This window comes from Cervus canadensis, chromosome 18, assembly GCF_019320065.1.
Source record: "Cervus canadensis isolate Bull #8, Minnesota chromosome 18, ASM1932006v1, whole genome shotgun sequence".
Classification (NCBI taxonomy): Eukaryota; Metazoa; Chordata; class Mammalia; order Artiodactyla; family Cervidae; genus Cervus; species Cervus canadensis.
The window spans coordinates 37764410-37787805 of record NC_057403.1 but is presented as its reverse complement, the minus strand read 5'-3'; the positions used below and the strand labels follow the sequence as shown (position 1 = coordinate 37787805).

The 23396-nt window shown below is 50.4% G+C and overlaps 1 protein-coding gene across 4 annotated transcripts; it reads left to right on the top strand.

The window, feature by feature from the left end:
- Positions 1–5709: 5709 nt before the first annotated feature.
- CES4A (carboxylesterase 4A) lies at positions 5710–20695 on the top strand. Of its 4 annotated transcripts, XM_043435729.1 has the most exons (14): positions 5722–6141; positions 9337–9538; positions 13338–13479; positions 13561–13694; positions 14020–14173; positions 15738–15842; positions 15920–16024; positions 16149–16187; positions 16692–16832; positions 17341–17415; positions 17802–17955; positions 18614–18742; positions 18955–19027; positions 19952–20695. In XM_043435729.1, the coding sequence occupies exons 1-14, from the start codon at positions 6084–6086 to the stop codon at positions 20091–20093; spliced, it is 1653 nt and encodes a 550-aa protein (XP_043291664.1). In that variant the 5' UTR covers positions 5722–6083; the 3' UTR covers positions 20094–20695. The 4 variants fall into 4 exon arrangements, with proteins under 4 accessions (XP_043291665.1, XP_043291663.1, XP_043291662.1 ...); XM_043435728.1 differs by having other exon boundaries at positions 5720–6141; positions 13338–13694; positions 15923–16024; XM_043435727.1 differs by having other exon boundaries at positions 5721–6141; positions 13338–13694.
- Positions 20696–23396: the final 2701 nt, after the last annotated feature.

Genomic DNA, 23396 nt, shown 5'->3' with positions numbered 1-23396 from the left:
CAAACCCATGTCTCTTGTGTCTCCTGCATTGGCAGGCTGATTCTTTACCACTTGCACCACCTGGGAAGTTCTGTTTTGGGAAGTCCATTTGGGGCAGAAAAGAGTCACAAACCAGAGAGGTTCCAAGTCGTGCTGCTCGGCTACCCTAAAGCTCCCTGCCACCCTTGAGGCAAGTTCAAGCTCTTTATACGGCATTGAAGGACTCCTGTTCTCATCCCCTTGTCCCCACAAGCTGGTAAGAGAGTCTGACAGGTAGTTCAGTTCAGTTCAGTCGCTCAGTCGTGTCTGACTCTTTGTGACCCCATGAACTGCAGCACACCAGGCCTCCCTGTCCATCTCCAACTCCTGGAATCCACCCAAACCCATGTCCACTGAGTCGGTGATGACACCCAACCATCTCATCCTCTGTCATCCCCTTCTCCTCCTGCCCTCCATCTTTCCCAGCATCAGGGTCTCTTCAAACGAGTCAGTTCTTTGCATGAAGTGGCCAAAGTATTGGAGTTTCAGCTTCAACATTAGTCCTTCCAGTGAACACCCAGGACCAATCTCCTTTAGGATGGACTGGTTGGATCTCCTTGAAGTCCAAGGGACTCTCAAGAGTCCTCTCCAACACCACAGTTCAAAAGCATCAATTCTTCGGCGCTCAGCTTTCTTCACAGTCCAACTCTCACATCCATACATGACCACTGGAAAAACCATAGCCTTGACTAGACAGACCTTTGTTGACAAATAATGTCTCTGCTTTTCAATATGCTGTCTAGGTTGGTCATAACTTTCCTTCCAAGGAGTAAGCATATTTTAACTTCATGGCTGCAATCACCATCTGCAGTGATTTTGGAGCCCAGAAAAATAAAGTCAGCCACTGCATCCACTGTTTCCCCATCTATTAGCCATGAAGTGATGGGACCAGATGCCATGATCTTAAATAGGCTCCAATTCCACAGTGTGTTACTGGAGACACAAAGGGCTATAGGGACACAGAGGCATAGACCAGCCTGACTTGGGGGACAAGGCATCTAAGCTGACACCGGAAGGACCAGCAGAAGGGGCTCAGGCCAGGGGGGTAGGCTTGAGTGGTGGGAGCAGGGAAGAGGGCATTCCTGGCAGATGGAACAGCAGGAACAAAGGGCTGGAGGTTGAGATGTGCTGAGAAAACACAGTTCTGTATGTCAGCAATGAGGCCAGCAAAGACCAGACTGGGAGCAGCCGTGCAGGCTGGACTAGGGGCCTGGACTGGAGGGTGACAGAGAGCCTGGGAAAGGTTTAATCAGGTGGGGGTGTGTGACATGAATGGGCTGGGGGTGGTGATGAGAGAGGGGACAGGGAGAGCAAGAAGCAGGCCAGTGCAGGCTTCCTGGGCGGGACAGAAGGCACCAGTGGGCTCTAGGTTTAGAAGCAACAGGCTGACGTGGTAATTGAGGGGACAAGAAGGTGAGAGAAGGAAGACTCCTGGAGGGTAGGGGGTTGCCTGGGGGCAAGCAGGACCGGGTTGGGAATCAAGGGGTCGGTTTAGACCATGCTGGAGGTACAGACAGGCCTCTTCCTCCAGGCCTGAGGGCACACCACACCTGGCAGCCACAGGGATGTGCGGGGTGGGGGGCACATACCAGTTTCCATGTCACCACTGCCAGAAAGCTCCGAGGAGGGTGGGCAAGCCTGCTGGTGAGGCGTCAGACCATGCCCCAGGTCAAGTTTCCCCCTTCTTCTCCTCCTTCCCCCAACTTCTAGGGTTTTCTGTCCATGGGAGGGAGAGGAATGACTTGGCATGGTCCCAGTGGCTTGGGGTTGAGGGGGAGGCAGTGCCAGAGAAGAGGGTGCTCCTAGGATCCCAGTCTTCTGGCCTCTCTGCTCTCACTTCCCTGGGCCAGTACTCATGGAACTCCCCTCCCTTGCTGGCAGAGCATCCTCCACCCACTGATGGTCCAGCCCCAGGACCCAGAGTGAAAGCAGCAAGCCAGGGGCACCCACAAATTCAGAAGGACCAGGCCCTGCAGGGCAGGGACTGGTGGACCCAGGGAGCCTCCCCAAGGCAGGGTGACAGGAAGGACCCAGTGAGCAGCGTGAGTGTGTGAGCACCAGGGGGTACTGCAGGATCGAACGTGCACACCTGGACCCAGCCATCCGATAAGAGATTGGTAGACACTCCCAGTAGATGCAGACAAGTGTGTTCACACCCAGCGCCAGTCACACACACACACATCCACACACACATACCCTCACTAATAGGGTTCCAATACAGCTCAGCAATTTACTAGATATGTATGAGCAAGTTATTTAGTTTCTTTGTTCCTTAGTTTTCCCATCCGTAAAATGGGGGATAATGATAGTGTTTTCCCCCTTCATGGATCCGCTATGAGGACTGAATGATAATTAGTTGTAAAGTGCCTGGAATAGTGCCTGACACACAGCAAGTGCTCAACAATTGCCCCCTGGTGTAGGTGTGGACACAGATTTCAACTGCACTGTCTGAAAAAATCATATGGCTCCCTCAACCGCAGTTCAAAGATAGAAGAACTAGGGGACATTTGGGATCATATGGCTCCCTCAACCACAGTTCAAAGATAGAAGAACTAGGGGACATTTGGGATGCTATCATAATGTTAGTATGAGGCTTTTCCACTTTGAAATAACTCTTGGACCTGTGTCTGCCTAGAAGAGGTGGCAGGTGGAACTCTGTGATGTTCTGAATGAGTCTCTGGCCTTCCCTGAGGGTCTCAGGGAAGCTGTCATCCAAGCCCCTCCCCCACTGTACCTGCAGTCCCTCCTTTTGGATTTTATTTTATTTATTTATTTTTAATTTTTTTTATTTATTTATTTTTTTTATCCTTTTGGATTTTAGATGTACACCCTCCAGTCCCCCTGGACCCCAGTTCCCAGCCCAGCTTGCCCAGGCCCTGGGAAAACCATTCCAAGAATAGGAAGCTACCTGGCAGAGAAATACCAGCTCTGTTACTGGAGAAGAGTGGCATCCACACATCCCTCCTCCCTCTGTCCCAGCCATTGAGCTTCCTTTCCCATCAGCCCAGATTCCTCATGTCTTGAGATGGCATTGCCCACTGGAGCCTCTCTAGGGCTGTCCTTGCCCCTCCCTACTGTCCCTGAGCTGACTTTTCTGACTCTGGAGGTCTTGACCAGGGCCCAGGGCACCAGGCAATCAGAAGGCCAGGCCTCACCCACCCAAGGAGCCTTGCTGAGCTTCCCTCTGTGCTCAAGTTCATTCACATCCTTTCTCTCCCTCGGGGCTCTGGACCATCCTCTGGGGTCCTGAGTAGTCTTATAGGACCTTTGGGCCATCCTCTGGGGTCCCGAGTGGATCCCCGCTTTACAGAGGAAGAAACTGAGGATCAGAGAGGGGAAGCACCTTGCCTGAGGCCACACAGAGTGAGGATGGAGCTAGGACCCATTCCCAGTACTGTGGGCCTCCCTCCAGACTGTGCCCTCATGCCTAGAGTGAGCTCTCCAGCTGCCGGAGTGAGGGTCTAAGGGGTGGTGTAGGCAGAGGAACTGGGATTCCAATAGCTAGCACTGTCAGCAAGTGAGGCCCAGAGTGGGGAGTTTTGCAATAGTTCAGGCAGTACAGAAATGAGAGATGACCGCACCGCACTCACTGGGTCTGCAGAGCTCCAGGCACAGGCTCCTTCTCTTATCAGGAGCTTGGCTTCATCCTGTGGTCTGGCCCCTCAGGACACCCCACCCGACTTGTCATGAATCTTTGAAGCCCAGTCATGGACCAGATGAAGCCTCATTTCAGTTCAGTTCAGTCACTCGGTCGTTTCTGACTCTTTGTGACCCCATGGACTGCCGCACACCAGGCTTCCCCATCTTTTGATAGAGCCTCAGTTTTCTCTCACCAAACAGAGGGTGCTGGGTGACCCAGGAGAAGATCACCTAGCATTTCATGTCAGAATCTCAGGTTCTTACCCCTAAGATAGTGTTTTCCCAGGGCCACCTGACTGACCCAGCAACCTACTCAATTTTCCCTGTGCCCCATGCGGGCGTTGGATGGGACCCACATGAGTCCTCCACTCAGAAGCCTGGCCTGGCATTACTCCCACCCATATGGCCCAGGTGAAAGGTTGTTTCTTCCCCGGGGAGAGGGGGCACGAATGGAGCCAGCTATTGGCAGGACCGGTCCTTAAGGCCCACACAGAGCTGGCCTAGTTACTGCACAGCTGGGCTGCGGATCCTGCAGGTGACTGACCTCCAGGCCTGCCTGGCAGGTGCACTCACAGTCTTATCTGCCTTTTCCACCACCCACTTCCCTTGTCCTCCACACTCACACTCCCCTCCACCTCCCAGCTTGGCCCTTCCTTTCAGTAACACATGCTTAGTACAAACAGATAAACTAACCTTGTCAAGTGCTCAGGGCTGGTGCACTGGGAAGACCCAGAGCGATCGGATGGGGAGGGAGGTGGGAGGGGGGATCGGGATGGGGAACATATGTAAATCCACGGCTGATTCATGTCCATGTATGGCAAAAACCACTACAATATTGTAAAGTAATTAGCCTCCAACTAATAAAAATAAATGGGGAAAAAAAAAAAAACCAACTAACCTTGTTGGAGCCTAGGAAGCAGAAACAAGTGGCTCTGTCACTTCCCTCAAACCAGGCTCCATACTCCTAGTGATGTGGCCACACATGGACCGCAGGGGAGGCCAGCAGCGCAAAGTAATGAGAAAGGGAATATGATCCAGAAAGAGAAACGTGGCCCAGGACAGATGAAGCTGCTGGTAACCTGTGTTTCCCTGATCTTGCCTTCCCTGTTCTCTCCCATACCTGACTCTTTAAACCCCACAATGATAATGCATTCTTCATAATGCTGGCTAAAGAAAACGTAGAAACTACAGAAAATTTAAAGGAAAAAGAAGGAAAAAAAAATCAAGGTCACTGATGATGACTCTGCAACTCAGAGCCAACCACAGACACCATTTTGGCATCAATCCTTCCTGTTACTTTAGACATCTTTGGAGTATTTTGGTATGTACTTTCCATGGTCATATTCAATATACAATTTCAGATTCTCCCTTTTTCAAGTTATTAAACCACATCAGCCTTTCCCCAAGGACTAACGATGACAGCTGACGATGGGTTTTCCCTGTTTGAAGTGCTTTACCTACATGAACACATTTAACCCTCACTACAACTCAGTAATATTATCATGCAGGATTTACAGATGAAGAAACTGGAGTCCAGAAGACTCACACAGCTTGTAAGTGGCAATGCTGGGATTCAAGCCCAGTAGCCTGGCTCATAACCAGTGCTAAATCATTGGCTACTCTAGAGTCTCACGGAACATGATATTACTGACCGTGTAGCATAAATTACATTCTGTAGGTGTAACATCCTTCTTCACCCATCCCCTACAGCCTTACTGAGGTGAGGCTGTCGTCAACAAGGCTATAGGACACTCATCCTGTAAACAACTTTTTGTGTGTTTTGGATGGTCTCCCAGACCAAATTTCTTAGTCAAAGGATAGGGTAGTTTTTGTTTTGTTTTTAATATTTATTTGGTTACCCCAGGTCCCTGACCACCATCACCCAGTTTTGGACTTCCACATCATGGCTGCTTTCAGACCCACATGGTCCTGGCTGAGAAAGTCAGCATGTGTGAGAAGGGTTAGGGAGTGCCTGTGAAAGGGACTGCACAAACTGGAGGGAAGCCTCCGTGTATGTGTGTGTGGGCGGGGAGTAGGGCCTTTAAATCCGCAGGGAGGAAACCTGGGGGCCAAGAAACAAGTGCTCAGGGGTTCTGCTCCAAACTTAGTACCTACTGGTGCTCAGTGCTTGACTCACACTACCTCAACTTTAAGCCCATTGCACAGATGAGCAAACTGCAAAGGGGTTACAGGCTGGTCAGTTTTTCAAAGAGCCAAGACCATTGACAGTGACTTATCACCCCAACGCAGAGATACGGCTGTGGGCTGATGGGAGAGCTGGTTACAATTTCTCCCACCCTCTCACCTTCTATTGATGATTAAAAGATAAAAGTCGGACAGCCCAGCTCGCCGCAGACACATCCGCCATCTGACATCTGCGGGGTGGACATCGTCCCAGACTGTGGCAGGAGCTGGCTGGCCGGAGAATGAATTGGATTCTGTGCTTGAGCCTCACCCTCCTTCTGGTGGCGCAGACAGCCTGGGGTAAGCCCCTACCCTTCCCTGGTTCAAGAGGGACATAGGCCATAGGGACAGGTCCCCAACTCAACCTCTCCTGGGGGCAGCAGGGTAGGGACATTTAGAGATCTGGGTGGATGGGGGTGGTGGGCAGCTGGGAGCATGGACATTTATATTTACATTTTTATAAAATATATCTTATAATTTACATAACTCTATATGTTATAATTATGATTGTATACTTACATTCTTTATACAATTAATACTGTTTAAAAATCTTATTATATTAGTGTGTGTGTATATATATATATATATATCTTAGTGTATGTGTGTGTGTAAAATCATTGTGTAATCACCAACCAGATCAAGATCTAGAACATTTCAGGACTTCTCTGGTGGTCCAGTGGTTAAGACTCTGTGCTACAATGCAGCAGGGTGGGTTACATTCCTGGTCGGGGAACTAAGATCCCACATGTCATGAGGCAAGGCCAAAAAAACAAAAAAAGATCTAGAACATTTCCAGCACCTGACATGCACCTTCCCAGGCAATACACTCCAAGTAACCACCACCATTCTGATGGCTATCATAATTTAGTTTTGCCCATATTAACACATTAATTTTTTTTTTCTTGGTTACATGCAGGAACTTAGCTCCCCAGCTAGGGATCAAACCTGAGCCCTCTGCAGTGGAAGTGCAGAGTCTTAGCCACTGGACCGCCAGGGAAGTCCCCACATTAAAAAATTTTTTTAACTTGAAACTTTGCTAAAACAACTTTAGCATTCTGGCACATTGTTTGTTAGTCTTTTTATTGCATATTTGTATATAGCTGTGATATAAGCACCTAAACAATTTTATTCTGTTTTTTTTTTCACTTAAGATCATGCATAAACAGTTTATAACTTGAGTTCATAATTACATTTACTTTTCCTGAACCCCAGATACAAATAATGCTTCTTGTTCTCACTATGGCAAGTATGACTGTGATTCATAAAGTCTTTCTTTTAATACATTTCTGACTAGTTTCATAAGGGTGGACCTAGAGTGGAATTACTGAGTCAAAGCATGTGAATATTTTATGACTCTTATACATTTTGCCAAATTATTTTTTCAAGGTGGTGTATCAGTTTATCTTCCACCAACAGCATATGTGGGTGTCCTTTTCATTGCATCTTTGCCAGAATTGGGTGCTATCATTTTTCAAAGATTTTTCTTTTTTTTTTTGGATGTGGACCATTTTTCAAGTCTTTACTGAATCTGTTACAATATTGCTTCTGTTTTATGTTTTTGGTTTTTTGATGGCAAGGCATGTGGGACCACGGATGGAACCACACCGCCCCCTGCAATGGAAGCACAGAGTCTTAACCACTGAACTGCCAGGGAAGTCGAGGTGCCATTGTTTTTAATTTATTAAGTGGAAATTGTAACTCTTGGTTTTAATTAGTATTTTATGACTTCTAAAAACATGGAATATTGTTTTCATAAGTGTTTACGTATTGCCTCAGGGTAGCAGAGGTAGGACCGGGAACACTCCTCATCAGCTCTGATTCAGGGGTGTAGAGCACTCTGTCACAGGCTTAGGTGCTCCCAGAGGCTGGGTGAGGACAGTAAAACATTACTGTTTAGGCAGAGCTCTGATGTGAGACAGTCTGTGTCACCCTGGACAAGTTATATACCACTTTGAACCCCCATTTCCACATTTGTGTAGTAGGAAAATACAAAACAGTTACCTTATAAATTTTTTAGGCAGATGAGGTGAGAGAGCATAAAAGTGTTTGGCACAGTGCCAAGCTATAATAAAAGATCAGTCAATCATAGTCATTAGCTATTCAATCATGGGTGGACCCAGAATTCAGGGCAAATCTGAGTAATATGATAGATCTTGACCTCCTGGCTCTGTCCTATGAGATCTCAAGCTGGTCACTAACCATCTCTGGGCCTCAAGGCCCCACCCCACTCCTCCAAGGGCCATTGAGAAGCCTACATGGGAGGACCATGACAAAGGGCCTTGTAAGTTGCAAGGGACTACACACACACAGAGGAGGTTTGAGATGGTCCCTTGCCCCCACTGGCACACACCTCCATGTTTGAAGGGTCACTACCACAGCCAGTTCTTTGTGCCCAGATATTACTCAAGTAAGACCTGGGGACGTGGGCAGAGAGGCCGCCTGCAGCTAGGGTGTGAGGGTGTGTTCTTACCACACCAACTGTTGTTATTCAGTTGCTCAGTCATGTCCAACTCTTTTTGATCCCTCTTTGCTGCCTGACTGCAGCACGCCATGCTCCTCTGTCCTCCACTGTCTCCCAGAGTTTGCTCAAATTCATGTCCATTGAATCCATTGAGTCAGTGATGCTATCTAACCATCTCATCCTCTGCCACCCCCTTTTCCTATTGCTTTTAGTTTTTACCAGCATCAGGTCTTTTCCAGTGAGTCAGCTCTTCGCATCAGGTGGCCAAAGTATTGGAGCTTGAGCTTCAGCATCAGTCCTTCGAATGAATATTCAGGGTTGATTTCTTTTAGGATTGACTGGTTTGATCTTGCAGTCCAAGGGATTCTCAAGAGCCTTCTCCAGTTCCACAGTTCGAAAGCATCAATTCTTTGGCACTCAGCTATATCAATGCTATTCGAAAAATGAGTTGCATCAAAATCTCCTAGAAGGGGTTGTAAATCTAATTTCCTGATGCAACCTGAGATTCTCTTTCAGAGGATGTAGAATGGGACCCAGGAATTTGAATTTCCTGATGATTCCTCCAGAGGATTCTAATGCCCAATCAAGTTCGATAATATTTTTATTAGATTTGCTTTCTGTCATTTTCTAGGGTGAGCCCCCAGGGAACCAGGGCACAGTAAATTTCAGCTTTTTGTTTTGTTTTTTGACCATGTGACTTGTGAGATCTTAGTTCCCCAGCCAGGGGTTGAGCCTGGGCCCTTGGCAGTAAGAGTGCAGAGTTCTAGCCACTGGACCATCTGGAAATTCCTGAAAAATTTAGTTTTGATAAAGGGGGAGGAGGAGAAAGAAATGACAGGGGTGCTTCAGGAAGGGAAAAACAAACAAACAAACATAGCTTTGATATCTTAAATCAAATACACTAGATAAAATTACTAAGAGGAACACAAAAGAAGTAAGCAATGACACAATTGTGAAAAGCTTCAAGCTGGTGCTGTGGCAGATGGGTCAAGGTGTCTCTGGTGTCCAGGGTGACCCTTCTCTTCTCTTTCTAGGTGCCTTGCACACCAAGGAGCCTCTAGTGGATACCAAATATGGGACACTCAGAGGAAAGCAGATACACGTGGGGAAGACACCCATCAATGTCTTCCTAGGAGTTCCCTTCTCCAAACCTCCTGTGGGTGCCCGCAGATTCGCTGCCCCAGAGTCCCCAGAGCCCTGGGAAGGAATCAGAGATGCCACCACCTACGCCCCTGCGTAAGAACCAGAGGACTGTGGGCTGGGAGGTGGGCAGATCCCAAGCAAGGCGGAGAACCCATGCCCGCTTCTGGGCCAGGGTTTGAACAACTCACCGAAGAGTGCACTTGTGCCCACGGGCAAGCCTGGGGACCATACTGGGCCTCAGTTTCCAAACCTATATAATGAAGTAGCTGGTCTAAATGGTACTTAAGTCACTGATAAGGCTGTTTTTTATTCTCTTGTGGGAAGGCTCCAGGCAAAGAGGAGGTGCATACTGACTGTGCCCCCAGGACCTGCTGGGGAGCTGAGTGTCCCTAAATGTGTGTAAGGAACAGTACACACACACACAGAACCCTGAGCTCTTCCCTCTTCCTCGGTGCTTGAACCTAAGAAGGCCACATGTCACCCCTAGCCCTTCACTGCAGAATATGGGGAAACCTGGACTCAGTTGCAGTTTCAATGTCCCAGGGTCTTCATGCAACCCCGAGCTGGGCCTGAGTCACATGAGCATGTTGGGACAATGACTGCCCTTTGAAGCACTGGGCTTGGCAGTTTACCAAGAACAAGTATATTCACTGTTCACTCAGACCATTGAGTAACGCACTGTCCAGAACATTCTGTGATGAACACTAACACTGTTCAGCATCGGTTGGATAAATTACTGGATTTAAAAAAATGTCTACTGTGAGAACCTGGGTGTCAGGTGATATAAAAAACTACAACTACCTGGGTATCTAGTTGTTAAAAAACAGGATGTCCACTGTTAGACCATGATTGACTGTTACTGGAACACTGGAGTGTTGGTTGTTAAACTACTGGCTATCACTGAGAGAAGCCTAGGCATTCTGAATATTGTGTGACAACTGTTATTCGGAACCCCATGGATCAGGTGACAGAACATGGAAAAACCATTGTTGGAACTCTGAGGATCAGGAGTTTCGAGATTGGGGTGTCCCTTGCATAAACATCTGGGTATCTGTTGTGGGAATATTGGCCACTGGCTGTTTGGAACACAGAGTGTCAGGTGTAAGAATTTGTGGATAACTTAAAACAGACTGTGGGTGGTAATTAAGGGGAGAACAGGGAGAAAGAAAGCTCTTACAGAGATGGTGGCTTTGACCAGGGTAGTTACAGTGGAGATGGGTGGGAGTAGTCAGGCTCCAGATTTATTCTGAAGGTAAAATTGACAGGATTTTCTGGAGAATTGGATGTGAGTCACAAGGAAAGAAGAATAATCAAGGATAATGACTAGTTTGGGGGCAGAGCAGCAAGGCAAATAGAGGCACAATTTACCTAAATGGAGAAGACTAGGACAAGAGCACGTTTGGGCAAAACAAGAGTTCATTTTGGGGTATGTTAAGTTTGGCATGTCTAATAGATATCCATGTGGAGATGTGGAATAGATGGTTTGGACAAAGGGAGCTGGAAGGAGACTAGTCATCAGAAGGTCAGTGGTGTGAAGCCCTAGGCCTGAAGGACATCAGCTCAGGAAAGAATAATCAGACTGAAAAGAGAAATGAGGGTTGAGGCCTGGGGCATTCGCCTGCTTAGGCTGGAAAGAAGAGGAGGAGGAGTCACCCATGAGGTGGCAGGAAAACCAGGAGAGTGGGATTACAGAAGCCTAGAGAAGGAAGTCAGGTGGCAGAGGATGAGATGGTTGGATCACCAACTCGATGAGTTGGCATCACCGACTCGACGGGCATGAGTTTGAGCAAACTTTGGGAGACAGTGGAGGACAGAGGAGACTGGCATGTTGTAGTCCACAGGGTCGCAAAGAATAAGACATGACTTGGTGACTGAACAACCACAGAGAAGGAAAGCTTTGAAGAAGCAGAGAATGGTCAACCATACAGAGGGGCTACCAGGGCAAGTAAGATGATGGGAGAGATTTAGCAAGATGGAAGTCATTGGTGACTTTGATGGGAATGGCTTTAGTGGCAGGTTGGAGACAGAGGCCTCAAATGCTTATAACCCCAGTTCTAGGCTCTAAGACCCCTGGCTTTCCTGCTGGGATGCTGGATGTGATTTATGGGACAGCATAAAGAAAGCTGAGCGCCGAAGAATTGATGCTTTTGAACTGTGATGTTGGAGAAGGCTCTTGAGAGTCCCTTGGACTGCAAGTAGATCCAACCAGTCCATCCTAAAGGAAATCAGTCCTGAATATTAATTGGAAGGACTGATGCTAAAACTGAAACTCCAATACTTTGGCCACCTGATGTGAAGAACAGACTCATTGGAAAAAGACCCTGATGCTGGGAAAGATTGAAGGCGGGAGAAGGGGACGACAGAGGATGAGATAGTTGGATGGCATCACTGACTCAATGTACATGAGTCTGAGTAAATTCCAGGAGTTGGTGATGGACAGGGAGGCCTGGCGTGCTGCAGTCCATGGGGTTGCAGAGTCAGACATGACTGAGCTATTGAACTGAACTGATCCTAACACCAATGTTAGCTGCTGCTGAGAAGTCAAGCAAAGACAATCTGTAGAAAGAGACAAGTTGCCTACCAGTGATCTTGGACAGGCTGGTAGGTGTGGAGGGAAAGAAAACTTATTGAAAAGTTTGGCCGTGAGGGGGAAGAGAGAGATAGATTAGTTGCTGGAGAAGGTGGGTAGTAGAGGATAGGTTTGGACCAAGGTATGTTGAAGTGCTGTGGGGAAGGAATGAAAAGGAGCATGTGATGATCTAGGGTTAGGGAGGTGGGGATGAATTACACCTACAAAAACACACATTCACACAGTGAAGACAGGCTGGCACAAGAGAAGGGAACAGAGGAGTAGGTAGACAGGGTTCCTGCATCCAGTCAAATGCGCCCAGCCCCACCTGTTATAAGAATAGCCATCCCCAGGGCTGGGCCAGCATGGAGGAAAGGTAAGATGGCCTGACAGCCCAAGATCCATACAGTGCATAGGTACAGGGCCAAGTGCCAGGAATCAGCTGAACACATCTCCATCCCTACCCTTTGAAAGCAAAAACAACCAATCAAAATTACTCCAAGTCAGTATTATAGTTAGTGGTGTATAGAGGTTTGGGAAGCCCAGAGGAGAAAGTGCCCAGCAGACACACACATAAGCTGGACCTTAAATGTGAGTAGGAGCTTGCTGGGCAGAGGAGAAGGCATTTGGTAGAGAGAACAGAGGCATGGAGGCTTGGAGGTGGGAGGCAAGAGGTCATGTGTATTTGGAGCAAAGAGTGACTGGGAGGAGATGACTAGATGGGAAGGAGAGCCTAGGTCATTGTGGGTGAACCTAGACTTTATCCTGGGGGCAGGAGGAACCAGGGAAGGTAATAAGGAGGGGAGTGACATGGTCAGATTTGTGTTATCTGTCAATCTTTCTGGCCAGGGAGTGGAAGATGAGTTGGAGGGGAGGTGAAGAGGCAGGGGCAGAGTCCTGGCCAGAGTGATGGTGGCCTTCACAGGGCAGTAGCCTTGAAGTGAACAGAGGGGGCCTATTCAAACGCTGTTTTGGAGTCAGAATAGAGACTGAGAGGAGGACAGGGCATGTAAGAAAGGAGGTGGCCCAGGGCACCCAGGTTTCTAGCTTGACAGCACCAACAGGTCTCCAACAGGAGCAGGGAACTGCTTCCTTCCTTGGGAACAGGCACACCAAGGTGCAAGGCAGGGAATGCCAACCTGCCTCTTACCCCTGGACCTAATGTTAGTGGAGGCTGCTAGGACAAGAATACACACGCACACACAGCCACACGTTGCCTGAATCTTGCCTCGGGTTCTAGTCCCTCAATACAGGAACCTGGGTTGAAACCATTCTCCCCACTATCATCACGGCACTGAAACCCAACTCACATCGTGTCCACAGGTGCCTTCAGGAGTCCTGGGGACAGGTCACCTCCATGTATTTCAACACACACAAACGATATAAATGGCTACACTTCAGTGAGGACTGTCTATACCTGAATGTGCACGCGCCAGTGCGAGCGCGCGGAGACCCTCTGCAGCCCGTGAGTACTCAGCCTTCAACCACCCACCATCCCACTCAAGCACCCCGCTGTCCCGCTCAGGCCTCAGCCCTTCTCGCCCAGGTGATGATCTGGTTCCCAGGAGGCGCCTTCCTCGTGGGTTCCGCTTCCACTTATGATGGCTCCGAATTGGCTGCCAGGGAGAAAGTGGTGGTCGTGGTTCTGCAGCACAGGCTCGGCATCTTGGGCTTCCTCAGGTGGGCGGGACCGGAAACCCGCGCCTGGGGTCAGGGGCGGGGCCTCCTCGGCTCTTGGACTAAAGGCGGAGGAGGTGAGGATTGGGTGGAAGAAAGGGGGCGTGGCCTATGGAGCGGATCCTCGTGAGGGGCGTGGCAGGGAGGGGTCTAATACTTGGAGCAGACAGGTAGGTGCTAGATACCGCATGGGGCGGCGCCCAATTATAAGGAAGGAAATGCGGTGGTTAGGCCTAGTCTCTGAGGGATAGGGCGGGACAAGGCGCGGGGCTCCCCAGCACCCAGGCGTCGGGGCTCCTGACGCTGATAGTGAGCCCCGCGCGCTCAGCACTGGGGACAGCCAAGCGCGCGGAAACTGGGCGCTGCTGGACCAGGTTGCGGCTCTGCGCTGGGTGCAGAAGAACATCGAAGCCTTCGGCGGAGACCCAGGCTGCGTGACTTTGTTCGGCCAGTCATCAGGGGCCATGTGCATCTCGGGACTGGTGAGTGCAATGCCCAGATAGACCTAAGCACAGTCGCAGGACCGCGTGGCCCATGGGTTCTGCACATATACTTGTGCAGATTTGGGTATACTTTACATTCCAATCCACAGACCTGCCCTCACCACTGCCATGGGTACCACCCCTCACAGCCAAGGATATCTGTTCCATTCAGGGAGGAAACCAAGCCAGCCCAGAAAAGGCAATGCTAAGACTATGACTGTGGTGGGCCAGAAAGATCATCCAGCACTTCCTGCCTCTCCACATTCCCCCAGAGGTCTATGCCCGAAACAGAGACCACTGTGTGCCCTCTGGGCAGGGTTGGGGCCACAGATCAGGCGTAGGAGTCAGGCCTAGGTTAGAGACTGGGCTTTGCCCTTGACTTCTGGGGTACTGCTCACCTAGAGTTTGAGGGTAGGTCAGGTGCCCTGTGAGGGACATGTGGCTGGGCAGTCAGCGGGGAGCACGTCACACAGGACCTCGTGGGCCACAGTAATAACACTCAAACACTTGAGCACATTCCGTGTGCCAGTCACTTTTCTAAGCACCTTACATGTATTCATTCATTGAATTACCTCAACAATCCAAAAAGAGGACTATTCCCTTTCTGCACTCTACAAAAAGAAAAGTGTTCTCCATCTACAGAGGAAGAAAGTGAGGCCCAGAGAAATTAAGCAACTTTGTTGAAAATGCCTTGGAGAGCAGGCAAATATTTTAAGCAGGGGAGTGACACAATCAGATGTGCCTTTAGAGTTGGCTCTATCTGCTGGGTCTGGGTTAAAATGAAGCACAAACAGAGGCTTGGAGACCAGCTTGGGGTGAGGGATGGTGTATCTAATGGGGGCTAGTTCTGAAATAGGAGCGGGAAGGATGGACAATAGATGAGTGATGTGGGAGGCCAAGTAGACAGGACAGGGCCAACTGCAGCATGCAGATGACCAGAGGAGAGAGGGAAGGCCCAGGTGGATGGTGTGGATAAGGGACAACACCCAGATGGGGAGTGGCTGGAGCAAATTTGGGGCACATTAAGTCTGAGGTGCCCAGGGGACAGGATGGGGGTCCGAAATGGCAACCCACTCCAGTATTCTTGCCTGAAAAATCCCATGGACGGAGAAGCTTGGTAGGCTACAGTCCATGGGGTCGCAAAGAGTTGGACACAACTGAGCAACTTCACTTCACTTCTCCAACCTGGGTAGCAGGGGAAGGCTAAGAACTATCAGTGCAGGTAATTGGGGTCATGGGAACCATAGGGTCCCCTTCCCATATTCCTAGCCCAGTAGCAGAGGGGGGCCCCTATTGGTTTGTTACACCAGCAGAACCACTGCAGCAACACCAGATGCCCTGCGGGACCCCTGGGGCCATTCCACAGAGCAGGACATGGATGCCCAGAGAGTGGAAGGCACAGGCTCTAGGTTTAGGACTCCAACCCAGAACTCCTGTCTCCCTCCTTGCTTCTGCCCTTTCTGGGCCCCTTCAAGCAGCCCAGCCAGGCCAGAAAGTCACCCCAAACTGCCCAAGTGGTCCCCATTTGTGCATGTCATGGCTGCCACTCCCCCCACCCCTGCAGATGACATCACCCCTAGCCCGGGGTCTCTTCCATCGGGCCATTTCCCAGAGTGGCACCGCAGCACTCCAAATCTTCATCACTCCTGATCCACTGAAGGTGGCCAAGGTAAGTGCCTCCTCTCTCCTAAGGTTCAGCAAGGGAGGCAGGATGGGCACACCCCCAAGCACCTCTTCTCTTCACAGAAGATTGCCCAGCTGGCAGGCTGCAACCACAACAGCACAAAGATTCTGGTAGACTGCCTGAGAACACTATCAGGGGCTGAGGTGATGCGTGTTTCCCAGAAGATGGTAGGTAGAACTTCCTTCCGGCCTCTGACCCAGCTGCCTGCATCCTTCTGACCTGGTACCCAGCCTCCCCAGGCACCATGCCGTAGAAGATTCCCTTTAGTCCCATCCTTTTCTCTTCCCACAGAGATTCTTCAAACTGCGCGGCCAGGAAGACCCTCAAGAGGTGAGCAGGCCCCATTCTGTCTGAACATCTTTTGTGAGCCACTTAGGATACTCAGGCCAAAATTCCTTCACAGGGCTGATGTTCCACTGGGGGCAGACAATAAACACTATAAATAAATGAATTATTCACTTCTTTAGGAGATGATAAGTTAATGGAAACAAAAGAAGGAGAGTAAGGAGGTTGGGCATGTTGGGAGGGGTAGGATTTTAAATAGAAGGAAAAGAGAAGTCTTAGCAAAGATTTTCAAGAGATGAGAGAATGCGCTATGTGAACACCTCTTGGTGTCAGCCGAGGGGTGGGAGATGGGGGAATCCTGAGTCTGAGTAGCCTGGTCCTGCCTGTGGCTAATCCTCTCTCACACCAGGTTGACTGAGCCCCAGCTTTTTCCCAGTCAAAGCACATATACTAGAATGATTTCTGGAACTTGCTGAGCTGTCATCTTAGACCAACGGGGTCCTAGGAGGGTAAGTGGGAGGATTGACTGGAAACCCCCTTGCCTTATAGATTGTGTGGTTCATGAGCCCCGTGGTGGACGGTGTAGTGTTCCAGGACAACCCCATTGTGGTCCTGATTCAGGGGCAGGTTGCACCTGTGCCTTACCTTTTGGGTGTCAACAGTCTGGAGTTCAACTGGCTCTTGCCTTTTGTAAGTGAAAAGGAGGGATGCCCATCACAGTAGGGGTAGCAGAGGATGCCTTATGAGCAGTGCTGGGTACCACGTCAGATTCCAGAGGTCTCTCTGGGGATGCCCGAGAGCTTGGGAGCCTCCTGCAGTCCCTGTGCAGTGAGAACTGTACAGGAATAATGAGAGGGAGAGAAGTGTAGTCTCTTGGAGGTTTGGGGGCCCCCAAATCCTTAGCTCATAGTGTGAATGGGTCCTCATATCCATTCCTTCCCCACCAGGCGGCTGTACATCCTGGGTCCCTCCCTTGCTCCCGGGTGGATCAGGGCAGATGCCCAAGCTCAGGAGGGCCCTCCCAGCCCTCACTGCAGCTCCAAACCAAGTTAGTGATGGAGAGGTTGGGAGCAGGAGTGCGGGAAAGGTCATGGGTACTCCTGTTCTGAGAAGAGCCTTGGGGCCTGATGTGGCACAGCTGGAATCCTTCCTAATGTTTGGGCCTGGCCTACACCTGGGCCCTTGCCTTGTGGAGCAGATCGTGAAGTTTCCAATGAGCCATCTGAGGAAAGAAACCATCATCAAGCTGCTCTGGAGTACCAGCACCCTGTTGGTGAGGGGCCGTGCTATCACGTGTGCTCTGTTTGGTTGGTCAAGGCAGCCTCCCTATTTTTACCTACTAGCTGCTCTTCACAAAGGGCTCCCAGCTAGGACAGAGATGTTCCTTGGGGGGGCCTGGGGTTTTGCATGGGATCAGGTGGCTGCTACTGGGCAAGGCTCTCCAGACTTCCTCGGGGACAGAGCAGGCAGTTCTCATGCAGCTAAAACACTGGGGTAAGAATTGTCAAAGGGGGAGACCTTCCCAGGAGGCTCCTCATCCCCCCACACCCAGGCCAAAAACTCCTGGGGGTGCTGAGCCTGGATCCAAGTCACTGGTGTGCTTACCTGTGACCCAGCTGGCACCCCACACCTCAGGGTGGGTGTGACTTCCCCACTTAGAATGTCACCAAGGAGCAGTTACCACTGGTGATGGAGGAGTACCTGAGTGATGTGGATGACCATGACCAGAAGATGCTACAAAAACATGTGATGGACCTAGCTGGGGATGCTACCTTTGTGTACTCCACACTGCAGGCTGCCCGCTACCACCGCAGTATGTGGGGTTCTCAAGAGTGGCCACACCCTGTCCACTGGTGCTGCTTGCCACTGGGCTGACCAATCACTCACTCACCCTCTCTGTACCTCTGGGCTGATGTAGAATTCCAAGTGGCCACAGAAGAGACAGCATGCTGTCAACTGCAGAGAAGAGAGGCTGTTCCTTAGGGCTGAAGAGGGCAAGGCCAAGGCCAGCCCAGAGGAAACAACCTAGGGTGGTCAGGGAAGGTCTCCTGGCTGCAAGGACAGGCCTCTATAGGGGTATCTTGGAGATCCTACCCAGGCTGACCCAGGCTTGGGCAACACGTGGGTGAGAGGTCAAAGGAGGGGCTGGAGAAGGTAGACACTGAAGAACCTTCAGTGCCAAACAGAGAGAGGAGAGGTTCAGTGGAAGGAAGAAGAAGGCTTACCACAATCCCATGAACTGTTTTCACGTCCCTAGTCTGCAGATGAGGACTTGCAGCTCTGAGAGGTTGGGTGTCTTGCCCCAGGTCACGTGACTAATGAGTAGTATAGGTAGGATTCGAATCTGCTCCCTGGATTCTGAAGCCCAAACTCTTCCCCCTGCTTGATGCAGGTGGGTGGGATGTGTAGGGTGGATGAGAAGTCCGGGTTGAGTCTTTTTCAGCAGCCTTCATTGGGTTTCTTGTTCCTAGATGCTGGCTTCCCTGTCTATCTGTATGAGTTTGAGCACTACGCTCCTGGCACTATCGTAAAACCCCGCACTGATGGGGCAGACCACGGAGATGAGATCGGCTTCATCTTTGGGAGTCCTTTCTCCAAAGGTGCCGAAGCCCCACCTGACTCCCCGCTGGGTGTCAATCTCTCCATCTTTGTGTTCTGACCCCACCCTCCCTGGCTGACCACAGGGAGTTAGCTAGTAAATTCTTAATCTGGAATACTCTCTCAAATGAAAGCCTCCCAGCATGGAAGCAGTGGGGTGGGATGTCCCCACCCCATGGTCCGTTCTAAACCCTACCTTCCATTCTGCCTCCAGGCCATTCCTCAAGCAAGGAGAAGGCACTGAGCCTCCAGATGATGAAATACTGGGCCAACTTTGCTCGCTCAGGGTGAGTCTGATCCCCCAACACGTGTGGGTGGTCTTCCTACCAGCGCTAGACCCAGTGGTCAGCTGTTTCAGGTATTTGTCCTTGTATGTCCCATAGAAAAGGCACCCAGGCCTAAATGTCCCTAGAATGTGCCTCTCTCTGTCCCATGACCACATCCTTCATTCACTCAAGCATTCCATAGTCACTACCAATGTGCTTTTTTGTGGCCAGCTCAATACTGGGAGCTGGAATTCAAGGGTATCATAGACATGATCCCCATCTGCCAGCAGCCTGTTAATAGTTAACAAAGATATTAAATTACCATCTGGCATGATGAGAATTGTGTTAGGGAAGCAGAAGGCACTATGAGAGCATAGAGGAGGTGTCTGACTGACCTGGGGTGGGCAGGGGCGGTTTCCTGGCAGAGATGACTTATGATCTGAGCTTTGGCTAGTCTTGCAACTAGTTTCCATCTTCACGTTCTCTCTCCTTTCTCTCCATCCTCCTGATGACACTCAAGGGATCTTTCTGAAATATCATTTGACCAAGTCACCCACTTAAAACTTCATGGCTTCCCTTTGTTCCCAGATAAAGTCCCATCCCCTTCACTTGGAACAAAAGTCTTCAAAATCCTTCCTGTTTCATCTCTTCTCCACACCTATTCTCTTGACACACTCTATATTTTCACCTAACCCTGTACTTGTGCTTTCTTCCAAAAGCCCTGGGCTTTCATACCTCCAACCCTTTGCACATACAGTTCCCTCTGCCTCAAAGTGCCCTCCCACCACACTTTTCCTCCTCTTTCTTAAAGATCTGTCTAAATATCATCTCTGTAAGGCCTTCTTGAACCCTACCTCCCAAAGGGAAAGTGTATGAGGGAAAAGTAACAGAAGGAGGCAAGATGAAGACGAGCTCAAGTAATCCTCTCTCCTTCCTCCTGGGCAGAAACCCCAATGGTGGGAAGCTGCCCTACTGGCCACGCTACAACAAGGATGAGAAGTACCTGCAGCTGGATTTAACCACAAGGGTGGGTGTGATGCTCAGGGAGAAGAAGATGGCCTTTTGGAAGAGGCTGCACCAGAATTAAGGACCTGAAAAGCAAGGCAATTCTGAGAGCGGCTCTGCAGGAGGGAGCCTTAGGGATTGTCCCACCACGCAGGCTAGGAACACTAGCCGTGGACGTGTCTGGGACAAGCATCCTGCCCTCCCCAGTCCAGGTCCTGCAGAGGGTCTATATTCCTTCCATGACAGAGCCTTAGCCTGTTTGGGGCCCAGAATCACCCTCTTCAGCCTGACATCCCATGATGTCCAGCTATCTCACTGACCATTGGATTAGTTCAGGCCCTTTCTGCCGGATTCTGCCCAGCTACCCAGACTCAGAACAAACGCTTCTCTTCCTTCTCCAAATCCTCCCATCCATCAAGGTCAACTTCAAGCCACTTCTTATGGGAAGTCCACCCAGATTGCCACTGCCCCACCATTGCAAACAGTTTGCCGTTCGCCATTCATCCTGCTCAACCTTATGCCTTTTCACATTGGACTGAGGCCTTGGGCAGGTTATATGTTATAAGGAGTGATGCTTTGACAGCTGGGGATATTCTCCCCTTTCCATACTGATTTTTCCCAGGGTCCCTTCAAAGCCTGGCCACAGAGAGAGTCCTTAATAAAGACACGTTGACTTGCCCTGAATTTGTGTCCATCTGTGAAACAGTTGGGTGAAGCAGATGGTTTCTCGATTTGAGTCCTTGGAGGGAGGGAGCACTACTGGCTTCTCTCTGCTGGGCTGAGCCTGTGCTGCTCACTCAGTCAAGGAGAGCTGCTGCAAAGTTGCCTGGGCTGCAGAACACCTGGCTTTTTTTTTCACTGTCTCGAGTGCACCTCTCAGGACATCCACACTCCATGCTCACTTGTCCACTGGGTGAGGTCTTGGTGCTGCATTCAGACTCCTTACTCTCTGGTCTCTCTTGCAACCTGGGCATAACCCCACTGCCTCCCATAGGTTTTTTGTTTTATTTGGGGATTTTTTGTGGATTTTTTTATTTTTGGAAAATATACACAACATGCAATTTACCATTTTAACCATTTTAATTTCAGTGACATTAAGTAAATTTACATTATCATCATCATCATCCATCTCCAGAATTTTTTTTATCATCACAAACTGAAACTCAGCGTCCATTTAACAATAGCTTCCTATGCACCCAAACCCTGGTACCCACTATTCTACTTTCTAGCCTATGAATTTGAGTATTTCAGGAGCTTCGTGTGAATGGAATCATACAGTATTTGTGCTTTCGTGTCTGGCTTTTTATACTTCGCGTGTCTTTGCATGTTATAGCATATTTCAGAATTTTATTCCTGTTTAAGTCTGAATTATGTTCCATTGTATGTACATACCACATTCTGTTTCTCTGTTTATCTGTGGATGGACATTTGGGTTGTTACCACCTTTTGGCTGTTGTGAAAAATGCTCTGAACATGAGTGTAGTGTTCCATGGGTTTTGTACCATAAACTATAATGTCGATTAGGTTCTTTATTCCTAGAGGGTTTCCTTAATCTCTGAGACAACTGGAGGCTGCAAAGCCCCATGGGGTGAGGGACACCCAATCCTCCATACCCTCACATCTAAGCCGCCAACCCAAAGGGATGGTTGGAGGAGGGAGAAGAGCCCCTTTTGGGTAAACATTTATCTTCACGACAATGCTGGCACATGAATTTTATTATCCCATTTCTTCAGACAAGTAAACTGAGACAAGAAACATAAAAGTCCCTGCTCAAGGTCATGAGCTAGTGGTGGCAGAGTGGGAATTTGATCCAGGCCTGTCTGACTCACCCTGCCACCTCTATCCAGACCTGGAACAACCCCTGAGAGAAGGTGGCCCCCAGAGGAGGTGTGACAGCTCCAGTTTCAGGGGAGGAATAGCCAGAAGTCCCTGTCTACCTCTAACCAGGCAACAGGTGACTAAATAGCCATTTTTCAGTGAAACCCAGAGTGAGGACTAGGAGCTCAGCCCCCTGGAGGGCAGTCCTGGGCAACCGATACAGAAATCAGCAGATGCTGGCTGAGGTCAAGCTGGGTTTCACACACACACACACACACACACACACACACACACACACACACACACACACACAGAGAGGATGCTTACATGGGACATCCTGCCCTGGGGATCCAGAGGCCTGACCTCAGACTGGTCCAGGAGCTGGGTTTCACACACACACACACACACACACACACACACACACACACACACACACACACACACACACACACAGAGAGGATGCTTACATGGGACATCCTGCCCTGGGGATCCAGAGGCCTGACCTCAGACTGGTCCAGGACTGCTTCTGAGGCTCCCTCAGTTCTCTCCTCAGGCTTTCTCATGCAGGGCTGTGAAGGGAGCTTATGTAAACAGTCACCCACCCATAGGGTATTCTCTTCGGAATCAGAGGGAGAGCAGCTGAATCACAGCCAGGGCTCAGCCAGCTGCAGGAGCTGTGGGGATCATAAAGGAATTCCGGGAACCCTGGCACCTTCTCTAAGAACTCAAGCCAGCAAGAACTCTGATGGGCAACCTGGATGGTGGGCTGGGCCCCTGCCTCCCATAGTCCCTGCCTCATATCCTCCCTTCTTGCCTGCTCTTCTGGGATGTCACTGATGGATGAAGGGGTTGGAGAAGGCAACGGACTGCCTTGTCTCCATCCTGTCTTCATGCCTTCGCTTGGATCCCCCGATGGCCACCCAGAGTCCTTCCGAAATCCCTTGTCGCAGGGAGCCCTTCTCAGAACTGATTAGATCTTGGTGAAGACCCCAGGGCGCTTCTGTGGCTTTTCCCCACGTTTACCTCGGCTCGCCCGGACCACTGTGAGCACAAAGGCGCACCACTGCAAAGCTGGCCTGGGAACGGCGCGCACAGGCGGGGTTCATCTGGCCCCTTCCTCTCTTCCAACACCCCCAGCTCCCTACCCCCAAAGCAGCAATTACCGGCAGAAGCGGCCGGGGAAGGGCCAATTAGTGCGGGAGTCTCAGCCCCTCGGCTGTGCCCGCGCTGACCGCAGCCCCCGCAGCGCCGTCGCCGCCTCTCGCCCGCCGCCGCCCTCCCTGCCCGGCAGACAGCGCCAGCCGCCTGGGAGCCCCGGGGGACGCGCCGTCCGGCCTCCCGCCAACTGCAGTGATGGATCCAGCAGCCTGGCGTGGGGCCAGAGCCCAGGCGGACGCGAGGGCGCCGGGAGCTGCAACTTGCTGCCGCTGGGAGGTGGGGGCGAGCGGAATGGGGCCTCATTCCCTGTGAAGACTCCTGCGCCCCCGACGGCTCGAGCCTGGCGCCTGCTTTCAGTCGCCAGGCAGGCAGGCTGCAGGGGCTCAGTGGGGGGGGGGGGGGGGGTGGT